The sequence below is a fragment of the Triplophysa dalaica genome, chromosome 22 (assembly GCF_015846415.1).
Source record: "Triplophysa dalaica isolate WHDGS20190420 chromosome 22, ASM1584641v1, whole genome shotgun sequence".
NCBI lineage: Eukaryota > Metazoa > Chordata > Actinopteri > Cypriniformes > Nemacheilidae > Triplophysa > Triplophysa dalaica.
Window position 1 is genome coordinate 18279913 of NC_079563.1, and position 15566 is coordinate 18295478.

The 15566-nt window shown below is 41.3% G+C and overlaps 2 protein-coding genes across 3 annotated transcripts; one reads left to right on the plus strand and one right to left on the minus strand.

Annotated features, from left to right (window-relative positions):
- The first annotated feature begins 55 nt into the window (after positions 1 to 55).
- nup155 (nucleoporin 155) lies at positions 56 to 11689 on the plus strand. Of its 2 annotated transcripts, XM_056737210.1 has the most exons (34): positions 56 to 174; positions 718 to 884; positions 982 to 1119; positions 1229 to 1325; positions 1398 to 1468; positions 1582 to 1674; positions 1855 to 2118; positions 2235 to 2308; positions 2541 to 2632; positions 2713 to 2810; positions 2895 to 3163; positions 3250 to 3420; positions 3506 to 3616; positions 3707 to 3801; positions 4698 to 4783; positions 4925 to 4987; positions 5584 to 5737; positions 5828 to 5894; positions 6011 to 6126; positions 6203 to 6306; positions 6378 to 6511; positions 6663 to 6854; positions 7433 to 7571; positions 7658 to 7793; positions 7871 to 8024; positions 8102 to 8206; positions 8294 to 8448; positions 8548 to 8677; positions 8753 to 8866; positions 8951 to 9071; positions 9143 to 9253; positions 9675 to 9811; positions 10733 to 10839; positions 10921 to 11689. In XM_056737210.1, the coding sequence occupies exons 2-34, from the start codon at positions 743 to 745 to the stop codon at positions 11057 to 11059; spliced, it is 4179 nt and encodes a 1392-aa protein (XP_056593188.1). In that variant the 5' UTR covers positions 56 to 174; positions 718 to 742; the 3' UTR covers positions 11060 to 11689. The 2 variants fall into 2 exon arrangements, with proteins under 2 accessions (XP_056593188.1, XP_056593189.1); XM_056737211.1 differs by lacking the exon at positions 4925 to 4987.
- A 1001-nt stretch (positions 11690 to 12690) lies between these two features.
- Positions 12691 to 13725, minus strand: LOC130411462 (C-C chemokine receptor type 1). The gene has a single exon (XM_056736080.1). The coding sequence runs from the start codon at positions 13723 to 13725 to the stop codon at positions 12691 to 12693; it is 1035 nt and encodes a 344-aa protein (XP_056592058.1).
- Positions 13726 to 15566: the final 1841 nt, after the last annotated feature.

The following is a 15566-nucleotide window of genomic DNA, read 5'->3' on the forward strand; positions in this document are numbered from 1 at the left end:
GTGTCTCAGTCGTTCGGACTTTTATTGTGAAATTATACGCCGTGTTCTCCGTGAGTCCACATGCTTCACACTCACTCACTGAATCAGCCACATGAGCTTGGCGGGAGAAGTTTACTGTCAAATTTCACTCTGATCAGAATTGATGAAGTTTATGAATTTTATTTTTATTCAGAGGTGAGTTGATCATTGTTACAGTCGGGGTGTTTAAAAATCCTCTCAGAGAAACGTCTGCTTAGACGTTGCTTTCTTTTTTTAAGTTAGCCGAGCAGCTAAAGCTAACTAACATGTTGTGGTATTTACTGTAGCTGTATTTGAAACATGTTTATTGTTTAAACTCAGCTTGAGCACATGGCATTTACATGTATTATGATGATGAATCGCTGTTTTAACTGTCAGATGTGTAGTAGCAGTTTATAAACTGTCTGTATATAACGTTACACCTACAGGATCCGAATGGTGATCTAAACCTATTAACATAAAAGCATTTGTATTTCTGTAACGTTATTTGTGCACATGTTTGGGTAACTTGTGAAGCTCTTTGTCACAAATACAGTTAAATATGTAGAATAACAAATTGTAAGGACATTTGATATCCTCCTCACTATTGCAAGATCAGCTAAATAATGTTTTTATCATTTTAAGTCAGGTTTGTGTCACACATATATGCTGTACTATATTACAATTCATTCACTGTTTTAATGTTTTTTGTTGTTGTAGGTGGTTTGTATAGTCTCCAGACGTCATGCCGTCCAGTCTGGGTTTCAGCGGTCCAGCTGCAGTTCTCCAGGAGGTTCTGGAAAACTCCAGCCGTCTGATCGACAAACATCTGCAGGAGGATCGCTGTTTTCCTGACCTGTCTGAGCTGCTCAATGTCCCATCGCACAGTAAGATCAACCGTCCATTCATCTCTGGTCTTATTTCAGCTCTTGTTTAAAACACACCAGTGGGTGTTAATCGGCTGTGTTTCGCTGTGTTTGGCAGATATGCCTTCTCTTTCGGGCATGTCAGATATGGATTACCCTCTGCAGGGCTCGGGGCTGATCAGTGTGCCCAGCCTTCCAGAACTCAGCCCAGTCCGGAGAGTTCCTCTGCCGCCGGAGCTTGTGGAGCAATTCGGCCGTATCCTGTCTACAGCTGGCTGTCTTTACTTTAATAAGAAAACCTTTTTATAGAGCATGACATTGTGATATTGGATGGGAATGTGAACCTTAACTGTAATGATGAACAGATATGCAGTGTAACTGCATGATGGGAGTTTTCCCGGAGATCTCCAGGGCGTGGCTTACCATCGATAATGACATATTTATGTGGAATTATGAGGATGGGTGAGTGTTGATACTGTGGACGTTGGATAAATGGGAATTGTTTCAGGCTGAATTCTCTTTGATTTCCCTCAGGAGCGATGTGGCATATTTTGATGGGCTGAGTGAAACTATTCTGTCAGTTGGATTGGTCAAACCCAAGCCAGGTTAGTTGTTTTTTCTTTTAAGCACAAACCTATGCTGCTGTTGCTCTTAAACTTCTGTCTTGAGATTGCTAGCGGTCGATCGGTTCTTTTACACATTTTTTTTTGCTTTACAGGTATTTTTCAGCCTCACATCCACTTTCTGTTAGTGTTGGCCACACCGGTGGATGTTGTGATTCTGGGCCTGAGCTTCCCTAAGGCTCAAGCAGGTGACTGTTTAATTTCATCTTGCTGTTTGTGTCTTAAATCTCTTGCCATGATCATTGTTATTTTTTTCTTAAGATCCTCACAATGCGTTCCATGATGTTATTAAACACAAACTCAGCCTGTTTGTCTGGCTGCTTTGACACTTTCTCACCGTGTCCATCTCCGCATATGAATTCCCTCAGGTCTAAATGACAGTATGTCCGGAGCAATGCAGCTCCTTCCGGATCCTCTGTACTCCATCCCCACAGATAACACATACCTGCTGGCCATCACCTCCACAGAGCAGGGCCGCATCTTCATGGCCGGGAAAGACGGCTGTCTATATGAAATAGCATATCAGGCGGAAGCCGGCTGGTTCAGTCAACGCTGCAAAAAGATCAACCATTCCAAGGGCAGCCTGTCCTTCCTCATCCCGTCTCTGCTTCAGTTTTCCTTCTCTGAGGACGGTAAGAACATTATTCAGCAGAGATACATTTTGGATCAGTGCATGTAGGATATTATGGAAACGTTGGGGTGTGATAGATCCGTGATTTTAATGAAATGTTCTAATTTGATCTTGCAGATCCGGTTGTTCAAATTGCCATTGATAACTCAAGAAACATTTTATACACTCGCTCGGAGAAAGGAGTCCTTCAGGTGGGCCATTAAATCATTAAATGTTATTGTACTGCTAAAAAGGATAGTTAACCCCAGAATAAAAGTTCCGTTGCCAACATTCTTCAAAATATCTTCTTTTGTGTTCTGCGGAAGACAGAAAGTCATAAAGGTTTGAAACGACAATAGGGTGAATAAATGATCGCAGCATTTTAATCTTGAGGTAAACTATCACTTTCAAATCTTTCCGTGTATGCTTGTGTTTGTGTGTCAGGTGTATGATCTCGGAGCTGACGGGCAGGGAATGAGTCGAGTCGCCGCTATGTCTCTGAGCTCAATCGTCTCCGTAGCTGGTAACATCGCCAGGTAACAGCAGCACCTATGTGGACATATGTGGACAGATCGTATTTTCTGTTTAACATATTACCCTTGAATCTTTTTTCCAGGACGATTGATCGCTCCGTGTTCAAACCCATCGTTCAGATCGCAGTAATTAATCGCTCAGAGTCGTCAGACTGTCATCTGTTGGCCGTCACTCATGCTGGTATAATGCATATTGTTTTTATTGACCGGTGTACTAATATCATTGCTCTCTGGGTTCTCAGAATTGTGTTTTTCTGCTGCGCAGGTGTGCGTTTGTACTTTAGCACCACCCCTTTCGCGCCACCCAATGCCAAACACACCCAGGCCCGACCCAGTATCCTGGCTCTGGTCCACGTGCGCCTGCCGCCCGGCTTCTCTGCGTCCTCCACTCTCCAGAAGCCTGCTAAAATACACAAGGCTCTTTATGATAAAGGTGTTGTGCTGATGGCCGCGTCTGAGACGGAAGACAATGATGTTCTTTGGTGTATAAATCACGATTCGTTTCCTTTTAAGAAGCCCCTCATGGAAGCCCAGGTCAGTCTTGTTGACACGTACTGTCTGTCCACCCGCCAGTTTGTCTTTATTTTAACACGTATGTCTTAACACTTTGTTTGTTTCAGATGACAGTAAATTTGGATGGTCACTCATGGGCTCTGTGTTCGGTGGAGGAAGTGACATCATCAAAGATCATCACTCCTCTCAATAAAGATCTCATCCCCGTCACTGATTCTCCATTAGTTGTTCAACAGCACATCATCCCTCCGCAGAAGTTTGTTCTCCTGTCTGCCCAGGTTTGAAGATCTCCATCATGACCATCCGCATCCTCGGCATTACACATCACCATCGTCTACCTCATCTCATGACGTTCTGTTTCAGGGAAGTCACATCTTTCACAAACTGAGACCCTTGGATCAGTTACGCCACCTGTTGGTAAGCAGCGCTGGAGGAGATAGCGAGGACATTGAGAGGTTTTTTAAGCTCCACAAGGTGTGTGATGTCATGTCTGTTGTTATAATTCAGAGAGATTTTCATCTGTTTGTGCGTCTGTCATTAAGCCTTATTACTGATCTTTCACAGGAGGAGCAGGCGTGTGCTACAGCGCTCATCTTGGCGTGTTCCACGGCTGCGTGTGACAGAGAGGTGTCAGTGTGGGCCACACGAGCGTTTTTCAGGTCAGATGATTGTCACGGATGAATGTTTTGCAGTGTGATGCAGTTGGAAATGTGTCTAACCTACCATATATTTTGTAAGGGATAATGTATAGGCAGCCGGTTATCACAAGAATAAATCCAGACAGTGTGACATGTAAATATGCCGTCACATAATTAAAAGACATACAGTGTTCCCACGGGTCATGGAATATCCTGGAATATTATAAGGTCTATTCCAGACATTGAAAGTCATGAAATTTATTTTTTGTCGAAGTCATGGAATTCAGGGATTTTTGTTTCCAATTATCAAACTGTAATCTTTCTATACTGTATTTTTTTATCGTGTTTTTGAACACATTTTTGCGTATTGTTATCTTTAGCGCCATTTTATTCCCTTCCCGCTTGTCACCTGACAATCATTTAAGTCAAATACAGTCACCTCTAGCTCTTAACCACGGCAAGGAAGATGTACATTTCAAGAGCTTTGGCTAAAAAACTACCACCTCAAAGACTGGTTTTCATTCATTATAGGTCATGGAAATTCAACTTTTTAGTCAGGAAAAGTCAGGAAACTTGACATTTGGCGTAGTGTGGGAAACCTGAACATATCTATATAAGATTTTTGTGTAATATTAAACTGCCCTTCAAAATGATTTGATCTTGGAATATGTACCTTTAAACATTGTGATTGGCCAATCAGAATCAAGTATTCCAGAGTGCTGAGTTATAAACGTCATCATTTACAACTGCACATTTTTCATGACTTAACTGCTTTTTTTTTATATTGAGGATTTTGATTTGACTTGTTTTGCTGGTATTTGTATAAAAGATGTGTTCAGAAGTAAAACCATTGAAAGTATTTTTTTGTGCCTTTTCTGTCTATCTGTGTGTGTGTCCTGTCTGTGTGTTATGTGCAGGTATGGCGGAGAGGCTCAGATGCGTTTCCCATCTGCAATTTCGGCCCCCAGTAACGTGGGTCCCCTCTTCAGCTCTCCTGTACCAGGTGAGAAACGTTTGACGTTGCCCTTAAAGCTCCTAACACGCCATTGGACAAGATTAACCCGATGTAATCGCTCATTACAGTGTGATTTTGTCTTTGTGATTGTGTTGACTAATATCTAATCCAAAATGTGTGTCATTGTAGGATCCCCATTGCCCTTGGGCAGTCCCCTACCAAACCCCAGTTTTCTTGCTACACCTGCCCCAGGTATAGAAGTAAAGACTACTAGTGTGTGTGTGTAGCTTCTAATGACATTACTAATAGGCCATCCACACGGAGACACGTTTAACTACGTAAAGATTTGTTTCGGATCGGCGTTTCATCCACACGGATCCGGCATTTGGGAGCCTGAAACCAAGATTTTTTTTAAACAGGGCCCCCAAGGGGATAAATCTTTGCATTCTCGTGTGTGCAGCCTATCCGTATATTTTCTAAAACGATGATGTCATTACCCCATTGAGCAAAGTTGATGCGGATGCTCTTAATCTTCTTCTCCATTTTTAGTGATTCTCTTTGACAGAATTACAGCGCCACATACTGGTTTTCTGTGTATAGTACATCGTTTCGAGAATGTTTAGCGGATTCGAGTGTACGCAGATATTTCTTGAGACGACGGCATGAAAGGGAAAAAAAGATTGGATAGGTATAGCTCTGGCTTCGTGTGGATGTGGTCTAAGAAAACCTAATTATTAACCATTAGGTCTGCACTCCGCTCAAATCCTGATGTGAATGTCCTGCTGTAGATTCTTTGTGAAATGTGAATGCGTTACATGGAATTGACCCATGATGTTTCCATGCATCAGGTTTTTTCCTTCCCAATGTGTCGACACCCTACGTCCCATCTTCACCCGGAAACTACAGCGGGGCCCAGCCCATCACAGCAATGTCCTCAGGACCAGAGGTCATCTTCTCTGGAAAACACAACGGCATTAGTATTTACTTCAGTCGCATACTGGGGTCAGTCAGTTTTACGGTCAGATCAAGCTGTTATTGCGATATTAACCACAGAATGTATATTGAGTTAATCTATAATATCTCACTCTTCAGGAACATCTGGGATGGAAGTCTCGCCGTAGAGAAGATCATTAACACAGGCAATCAGACTGTGACTATTGTGAGTATGGATATACTAGATGTGTTTTTGTTGAACGACTGTTAATAGAAAAGACGTTGTTATGCATCTGGCTAGTATTCTATGCATTAATCTGTAGTGACGTGTCTGTGTTCTAGTTGGAGAGCACAGCTGGTTCTTCCGACCTTGAGGTCGTTTTAATGGAGCTTCAGGGTCTGAAAGAATTCCTGGACAAAAATTCCCAGTTCAGTCCATCTTCTCTGGGGGTGACCAGGTAGGTGCCTTTCGAATCTCTATCTGTTTTGAAGTAATGCTGTTGTGAGATTGAGGTTCTTAGTCGACTTTCACAGTTTCAGCTCACCAGCAAACCTGCAGCAAAGACTTCTAGGATTTATGCGTCCAGATGGCTCCAGCTCTCAACAGGTCCAGCAGGAGCGCCAGAGGAAATACCACAGTAAGTCGCATCGTGTGTCTCTTATGCACGTATGTTGTGCGGGGATGTTGATCATCTTGTGTTTGCCCCAGCGGAGGCGCAGGCGTTTGAGAAAGCGTCTCTTCAGGCGATGCAGCAGCTGGTTCATCGCTCCTGTCAGACACTAGCGCTCTGGAAACTTCTGTGTGACCATCAGTTTAGCCTGATCCTCTCTGAGATGGCCAAGGTGAGCTCTCTCTCCCTCTCTCTCTCTCTCTCTCTCTCTCGTGCATCCTGCCCATACAAAAATACGAGTTTTCTCCAATTTAAACGAATAGAACGAGTGTGCATGGGGTGTGAATAATCGTTTTTCCCTCGTGTAATTCTCTCGCTCTCAGGAGTTTCAAGAGCTGATCAAGGCTGTTAGTTTTAAGGACGTGGTTGTTTCTGGACGCGAGTTGACAGGCGCGCTCATCACTGCCCTCATTAACATTTACATCAAAGACAGCGCGTCTGTAGATACAGTGAGCACTCACCTGAGGGACATCTGCCCTCTACTGTACAGCAGCGATGACTGCACCTGCTCGAAGGTAACTTTGATACCATATTTTCTTTCTCTCTTTCTTTTCTCAAATTTTCAGTAAAATGTACATTTTTGGTATGATATAATAAATATATATAGACTTTGTATATGTATATACACTGTTGCCAGATTATACATTTACAAGAAACACAAGAGGGTGGAATAAAAGTAAGATGGAAGGTGATAGATAAAAAATAAATGACGGTTTTCAGAAGCAAGGATTAAAGATGTGTAAATCAGTCTCTGCAGGTTTTTTTGATCGTAGAATTTAACTCGTAATCAAACAAACTTTGTACGAAATGTAGAGATTATCGCAGATTTTCCACATAATTTGGCCTTCGTCAAAACCTGTCGACACAAAGGTTTGTCCCTGACTAAAACTCAGGTTGCCGCTATCATAACTGAAAACAACTTTTGCTTAAGGATCTTAAAACATGTCAGTGCCATGTGCTCAAGACGCACACCAGTAATGCAAAACATTTTTATAAAAGCTTCTTAAATATTGTAATCAAACTAAAGCCTAGTCCTGTCTGTGAAACGGGGCCAAAATCATGTAAAATAACAGCTTTTATTAACATTTGACAGGCCAATGAGCTTCTGCAGAGCTCCCGACAGATTCAGAACAAGCTTGACAAGGAAAGAACGCTGAGAGAATCTCTACGGCTCTACCAGCAGATCAGCTCTCACACGGACCTGCCGCTCGTCTGTTCACAGTACAGGCAGGGTAAGATCATCCATCTGATTCCCAGACACTAACTATTCAACCTTTTAGCTGTATTTAACAGAAGGACTTCCTTTTGTTCCGTTCAGTGCGCTTCTATGAAGGGGTCGTCGAACTGTGTCTGACGGCCGCCGACAAAAAAGACCCTCAGAAACTGGGGCCGCACTTCTACAGAAACGGAGAACCGGAGGAGGACATTTCTGGACAGCAGGCCTTCCAGGACAGGTGAGAACATGCACACAAATAAACCTTCTCTCATGGAAATGAATCGATTCTCTCTTATCATCCATGTGTTTGTCCAGACTCTCGTGTTATAAATGCATCACGGACACTATGCAGGAGCTGGTGAACCAGAGCAAAGCCGCCCCTCAATCCCCCAGCGTCCCCAAACAACCCGGACCCCCCGTCATGACCTCCGACCCTAACATGTTGAGCAACGAGGACGCGGCCGCTCACGTGAGTCACGTGCCGCTTATGTTTTTCAGACGGATGGCTTGTACATGATGGTTGATGTGGGCTGTTTCTTGTTTCAGTTTGAGCAGATGCTTGATCTGGCTCAGCGATCTCAAGATGAACTTTTTCACATCGCTCTCTTCAACTGGCTCATCCAGGCCGATCTTACAGACAAGCTCCTGGAGGTATAGCAGCTGTCATGGACGTGTCCGTATTAAAAATGACTTCCCGTGTATTTAAAGGAAACATTTTGGATTTTTCCTCTCCTCCAGGTGAATTCTCCATATCTTGAGGATCATCTGATGCACATGATCAAACAGGATCAGAGTAAAGTGCGTAATCTGGACCTTTTGTGGAGATACTACGAGAAGAACAGGAGCTTCGGGAAGGCAGCACATGTGCTGGCTCGTCTGGCAGAAATGCACAGGTATGTGACATCACACGCACGGGTTAACTGTCCTTAACTTGAACGTTTTCGGCAGTTGTATTTCAGTGTGTATACAAGCTGCTTGTGTTGTGTGTTTAGTACAGAGATCTCTCTGCAGCAGCGTCTGGAGTACATCTCCAGAGCCATCCTATCCTCCAAGAGTTCCTCCTGTGTGTCCTCACTGGGAGCTGACGGAGAGTTCTTACACGAACTGGAAGAGAAGATGGAGGTATTCACACTCCACCTCATCACTGTGGACAGTTTGTGTATGTCGGGTTGTTGTAACTCCGTCTTTGTCCTGCAGGTGGTGCGTATTCAGGTGCAGATCCAGGAGACTCTTCGCAGACAATATTCCCAGCATCCATCAGTGCAGGGAGCCATCACACAGCTGGACTCTGAACTCATGGACATCACAAAGGTGCGTGAAAAGCTAGGTTGCACATCCAATCAAATGGAAGCCATAGAGGTTTTGTGTCTTAAAATGTTGGTTTCGCTTCTGCAGCTGTACGGAGAGTTCGCTGATCATTTCCGCCTGTCGGAGTGTAAACTGGCTATAATTCACTGCGCTGGACATTCAGACCCCATACTGGTCAACTCGCTGTGGCAGGAGGTCATCGAGAAAGGTAAATCTCGATCACGCTGTTTTTCTCTCTGGCTCTTATCCTTGCGTCTGATTGGGTGTCTTGTGTTTCAGAATTAAGTGACAGTGTTGCTATGAGTCCAGCCGACCGGATGAGAGCTCTGAGTCTAAAGCTTGTGTCGCTGGGAAAACTGTATGCTGGAACACCACGATACTTTCCTTTAGGTACTTTAACATCCCTTTTCTGTTTATGTTTCGTTAGTCAACAACAGTTTTACTCTCTCAATCATGTATTGCTTACTTGGTGATCATTTGACCTTGCGTGACACGAGTGTTTGTGTCAACTCATTCAGTTTTGTTTTTATTGGCTAAAGAATAAATATTGTCATTTTATATTTACATTTATGCATTTGGAAGATGTTTTAATTAAAGTTTCAGTGCATTTATGCTATAATATCAGAATGTGTGTTCCCTGGGAATTGATCCCATTATCGTTGCACTCTTGATCTTCTTTCTTTTATCTTCATCTTCTGTTTTATACTCTGAGTTGACAACATAAATCAAGATTCAACAAATTGTAATTTCTTGCATTCGATACCTTTTGAACATTTCTTGCATTTGTTTTTTCTTTCTATCATTCCATCAGACTTTTTGGTGAAGTTTCTGGAACAGGAAGTGTGCAAGTTAAACTGGGATGTGGGTTTCGTGACCTTCACCATGCAGGAGATTGGAGTTCAGCTTCCACGTCTGCTCGAGGTGTACGACCAGCTCTTCAAGACCCGGGTATGAGATCAGCGCAAATATTTTGCAACGGAGTTGTATTGGGCTTTTTAATTTTTTGGGCTTTTGTTTTTATATTTTGTTCTCATGCTAATGTTACATTTTTTGCAATGCTTTTGGCATATATATTTAATTCCACTAATTTATATTTATCTTATTATATTTTATATAACTTTTAGTTAACTATTATAACCCTGTCCTGTAAACATTTCCGGTTTTATTTCTAAAGATTTTTTTCTAAAGTTATTTAGAAAACATCAACTGAACTTGGTCACATGGTCACAATTAGTTGAGAAATCTTAAAAGAATGCAATTGGCAGAATTAAGTTTTTTTGGCTTCAATTTTAAACAATGGCACAAAGATTTATTTAACAGTCTAATCAAATTTAAATATAAAGAGTTTAAACTGAAACACACTTTTGTGTGAAGGAAGAAATTCCTTCTCTCAGAAAACTTTGACTCAGGCTGTCGTGATGCTTATGGAGTTCATTTTAGCAAATGGCACAATAATAATAATTAGTCAAAAATAATAATTAATCAAACGATTAATCGTGTTTAATCGCATCCAGGATAAAAGTTTGTATTTAGGTAATATATGTCGGCGTTGTAAATATTAAATTTGTATTTATGAACACATACACATAAATGCATATATTTAATAAAAATGTAAAATATAACAATTAATAAACATTGATATAGAGTTTCAATTATTAGTAAATGTAAATAAATACATTGAAATATTTCCTTAATATGTAAACAAGTATGTGTATGTGTTTGTTTATAAAGACAAAATTTATATGCACTGTACACATACATGTATGCGAAAACACAAACTTTTATTCTGGATGCAATTTATCGTTTGATAATGAATAATAATGAAACAGTAAGATTTTGGTTTTGGTTTTCTGTGGATGTTTTTTGAAGGACCCGTGTTGGCAGCGCTTGAAAAACCCCCTTCACCTGGTCGAGTGCATCCATGTGCTTCTGTCGCGATACGCGGAGGACCCCAGCCGTGTGCCCACCTATGACAGGTGAGAGCGCTTTGTTCTCCAGATGTTTTATAGATTTGATACTTTGTTTCTTTGGCACTCATATGCTGTTTCTCTCATCAGACGAAGGTTTACTAACGTGTGTCTGGATAATATCTGTGGATATCTGGTGGAGCTTCAGTCCTTGAGTCCTAACGCTGCTCTGCAGGATATTATACGCAACTTTAAATCCCTGCAGGCCAAACTGGAGAAACTGCATTGATGACAGTGATAAGTGGTTTTGACTCTAATCTCCTGGTCTGGAGTTTGATGGACACATGAATGAAGTAAAACACTGATGAACAGACGTTGGCTATATTTACACACGGCGGATCTTTGCTCTTTCATACAAATGAGAATGTTCACCTAACCATGGAAATGCAGAATTGACGACCAAAATAAACAGACCAGTTGTCTCCATCGTTGGTTTACAGATGTTTTTTTTGTCCTCTGAACTTTCTTATTTGGCTAAACTCATTTGTGGGTTGTGCCTGTTCTTATTTTAGATATTTTCTATTGCTCGAATTGAAAGCGTATGACAGAGGTTTGTGTTGGACTTCTTATAGCATTTTTCTTGTGTTCAGTATTTGAATAATGAGGATAAATTCATTCGTGTCAAGAATTCTCACAGCATGGTGAATTTTCTAAGTGAGTGTTTTATTTGTGTGGATGTATACTGCAGGTTGAAAGGAAAGTGTTTTTTTGTTTTGTACTAGTCAGCGGGTTCATAATCTAATCTAAACTGTGTTATGAAAGTGCTTGATTATTTTCAACAACCCTTGAATTTTGTGTACTAAAATGATTGCATTTGATTTGGCAGCACCAATAAAAAACTGTTTTGTTTTTAACAACAGTTTCTTTAACAATTTACCATATTTATTTTGATGAAATAATTTGTTGAACAGTTTTTAACGGTTCTGATTACGCTTTCAACATTTTTTCATCTTGTCCTTGATGTAAAGATAACATAAGAATTGCATGCATAAGCAAATGTGTCTTTTGTTCACTGGTGTAATTGAGATAATTGCAGTGGTAATGGCCACCGTCAACAACCAGAACACAAGAGAGAAGTTCCGTTTTATTGCTTTGAAAAACACATGCAGTGCAGAAAATGTTTAAAAGCACATCCAAGTACTGTTTATTGCATTGCATTTGGTCTTGTGTTCAAATATGGTTTCCCTTGTTATTTGAAACCATTATTGGGTCAAAAATAGACGAACCCAAAGGTTGGGCTATAACCCAGAATATGGTTATATTTGACCCAATGATAGGTTGAACAACAAATCATAGGTTAATTTATAACCCAACGGGTGGGTTTGTCCTTTTTTGACCCAACACTGACTTGACATAACCTAAGACTAATGCAACTGATCAAGTATTCTGCAAAAGTTCTATCTAACATAAGCAGTTCAGTTTCCTTACTCTGCAGATATACAGTATATATGGTACAAGACAGACATTAAATGCACATTTTGATGTTGGTATTTTGTCCTGGCTATTCCAAAGCTCACCAGCAGTCATACCTTGTTCCACTTGACACCAAGAATTTTCTGCCGATTCGTCACCAAAACATGACAAGGTTGTCATGCCACAGATTCTTTGAGCAGCGTTAGAGACTTAATTTTAGTGATGACTGTCGGACATTACGAATTACAAGAGGTGAATCATTTCTGATCTCTTTCTTCAGCTGGTGGAAAATATTTTCCTTACAACAATCTAAGCTTCATTCCCATGTGCAATACTAAAAAATGATTAAAGTATACGCGGACAAATGTATCTCAAAAGCTTCCTCTGGCGGTTTCCTAAAATACTTCACTCATAACATCTCTGATTTCTGTCACGTCCCATCAGATCTCACAAACATGAGCAGTTGAGTTTCCTCACTCCGTGCAGATAGACGTATGGCACGAAACACAGATAAGAAGCTCCTATGAAATTTGTCAGCTTCACGGCCAGAACGGACCTGAGATTGAAACTGCTGTAGATGCGGAGCACGAGATGAGTGAACCAGCAGAAGAGGAAGATGGTGGCTACGGCCAGCACACTTTTAGCTGCCCTTATCTGATTGTTTGAGGACGGGTTGGATCTGACCTGTGTCTGCTGTACGGGTTTTGGTGGATTTGTCGCAGTCTTCACAGTTTTGGAAGAACTGCAAGCAACTCTGGAGCTTTCTAGAGATCTTTGTGATGTTCCTTCTGCTCTTTGCGCTACAGGCACAGATGGAGGATTCACATTTGTCCCACTTCTGTTTCCTTTGGATTGATTGTTGATTCGCTTTTGACTCCGGAGCAGCGTTATTGCAATCTGAATGCTAGCGTAAGTGATCCCAATAATTGGAACAACATTAGCCAGAGTGAGATACAGAGCATCGAAAGTCTTCTTCTCAGCAGGGGTTGGAAAATGTTCTTCGCAAACTTCGAAACTTTGATTCCTGTCGTGCTCCGCGATGAAGATGTGGGGAGTACTGAACACCAACGCCACGCTCCAGCTTGCGCCGAGCAACATGGCAACCAGTCGCAAGCTGTCCATCTGCACCGACGCTCCGCCACGTTTGATGGACCCCACCAGTTTTTGGTGCCAGTACATGCTGATGAACATGGTGGTGAAGATACTGCTGGTTTCAGAGATTTCGTGACAAAACTGAGTCAATCCGCAATACACTGGACTCGTGATCCAGCTTTTCACAAAGTGTGACAGGAATTCTGGCAGGTCCACCAGGCAGTTTGTGATGAGATTGGACACGGCCAGGTTGATGAAGAGAATGTCACCGGTCCGCACTTGAGATCTGGATTTGGGGAGAGAGCGTAAACCCAGCCAGAAGTTTCCTATGATGCCGGTGAAGCAGAAGAAAGCTCGTATGGATGATTCGATCCAGTCTTGAACCTCCATCCGAGATCGACGCTTCTCTCTTTCAGTGACAGGATTAAAGCCTCTTGCTCTGATTTTGTGAAGCTCAGTGTTTAACTCAAGTGGTTGATTGTGAACTTTATACGGTTTAAATCCAGAAGCTGATGACATCATCAACAACATATCAGTGTTGACATGGTCATGGCTTACCGGAATGAAGTGTCATCAATTTGCAATGCTGTGTGGTAATTGCTTAGAAGCTCTAGTGTAATTTATGTATTAATGCAGTGAAGCAAGATCTTATACAAGGTTCAGTGGCGTGTGTTTAACACAAAGATTACAGAACAATTAGCTTGTAGTCAAGCAATCTGTGCTAGTGGTTATGTTCAACAACATATTGCATTATGAAAAATGCCAAAATAAACCACGTATTAAGGAAATGATGTGACCCTGGACCACAAACCAGTCCTGAGTAGCACAGTATATTTGTAGCAATACCCAACAATACATTGTACTGTATGGGTCAAAATTATCGATTGGCAAAAACCATTAGGATATCAAGTAAAGATTGTGTTCCATGAATATATTTTATCATTTTCCTACCATAGATATATAAAAACTTTGTTTTTGTGAGTGGATGCAGCAAAATTGCGAACAACAATGGCCTGCTCTTTGGGAATTGACTACTCAAGTTTGGAATCTTAGAATCTAAGCTTTCAGGCTCATCTACTCTCCACAATCTTAACCAATAGAGAGCGTTAAAACAAACCAGTTTCTTCTTAGCAACCGCCTGCAACAGTACAGTACACCTCTGATTGACAACATTAATGGCGATTTTCTCAATATTTTGATTTTTTTTGAACCCACAGATTTTCAAACAGTTGTATCTTAACAAGACATACATTATTGGAAAGCTTATTTATTTTATTGAAGTATAAATCTCAATTTGGATAAATTGACCCTGATGACTGGTTGTGTGCACATAATACACACACGATTGATGTATTGTTGGGAAATTCAATTCAAATATGTTTCTGTATTGCTTTCCACTATTTTCATCAGCACAATATTAGTTATCATGATAATTAAAAAGACAGTTGCCGTTCTGTTTTTTTACACATTGTAATGCGAGTAGTACAGTATAGGCTCAGGCTCTCCTCTCCGCTGGTTCAAATCCCACCTCTCCGGCAGATCCTTCAGGGTGTCATGGAAGTGCTCTCTTTGCTGGTCTTCCTGCAAAGGCTATCAAACCACTCCAGCTGGTTCCGAATGCAGCAGCACGCCTCGTCATCCAACAGCCCAAAAGGGCTCATGTGACAGCCCTTTTCGTCTCTCTCCACTGGCTACCTGTTGAAGCCTGTATCAGATTCAAGTCACTAATGCTTGCCTATAGGACTATTTCTGGATCGGCACCGGCATGCTTTCACACCCTCCTACACTCCATCAAGATCCCTGCGTTCACAACATTCAAAAACTACTTAAAACCCATCTCTTCGGTAAATACTTGACATACAAATAAATAATAAAAACACTAACCCTCTCTATTTCTCTTAACAGGTAGTTGTCTAGCTTTTGTTGAAACCCAATAACTTTGTAATAGCACCTATTGTATTATTGCTCCTGTATGACATATCTCTTATGGCTCCCTCAACTCTTTGTAAGTCGCTTTGGATGCTAAATGACTAAATGTAAATGTATAAACACAATATCAGTTATCCCGGTTATTAATATCACGGGTACTGACTGTCGCTGGGCTACTTCTGATATGCTAGTGATATGAACACGACATCAGTAATCAATGTTGACAATTTGACTGTTTTTGTTGATGGGTTGTGATATTATAATCCAAGCTTAAGTAAGGGTTGGGTATCCTTGGTATTATA

What these genes read in the sequence shown, in the direction of transcription:
- nup155 (XM_056737210.1), top strand. Translation starts at nt 743, where the DNA reads ATGCCGTCCAGTCTGGGTTTCAGCGGTCCAGCTGCAGTTCTCCAGGAG. An exon ending in GGTTTTTTAAGCTCCACAAG is followed by an intron (nt 3,617 to 3,706) that starts GTGTGTGATGTC and finishes GATCTTTCACAG; the next exon opens with GAGGAGCAGGCGTGTGCTAC. An exon ending in TACTTCAGTCGCATACTGGG is followed by an intron (nt 5,738 to 5,827) that starts GTCAGTCAGTTT and finishes CTCACTCTTCAG; the next exon opens with GAACATCTGGGATGGAAGTC.
- LOC130411462 (XM_056736080.1), bottom strand. Translation starts at nt 13,725, where the DNA reads ATGGAGGTTCAAGACTGGATCGAATCATCCATACGAGCTTTCTTCTGC.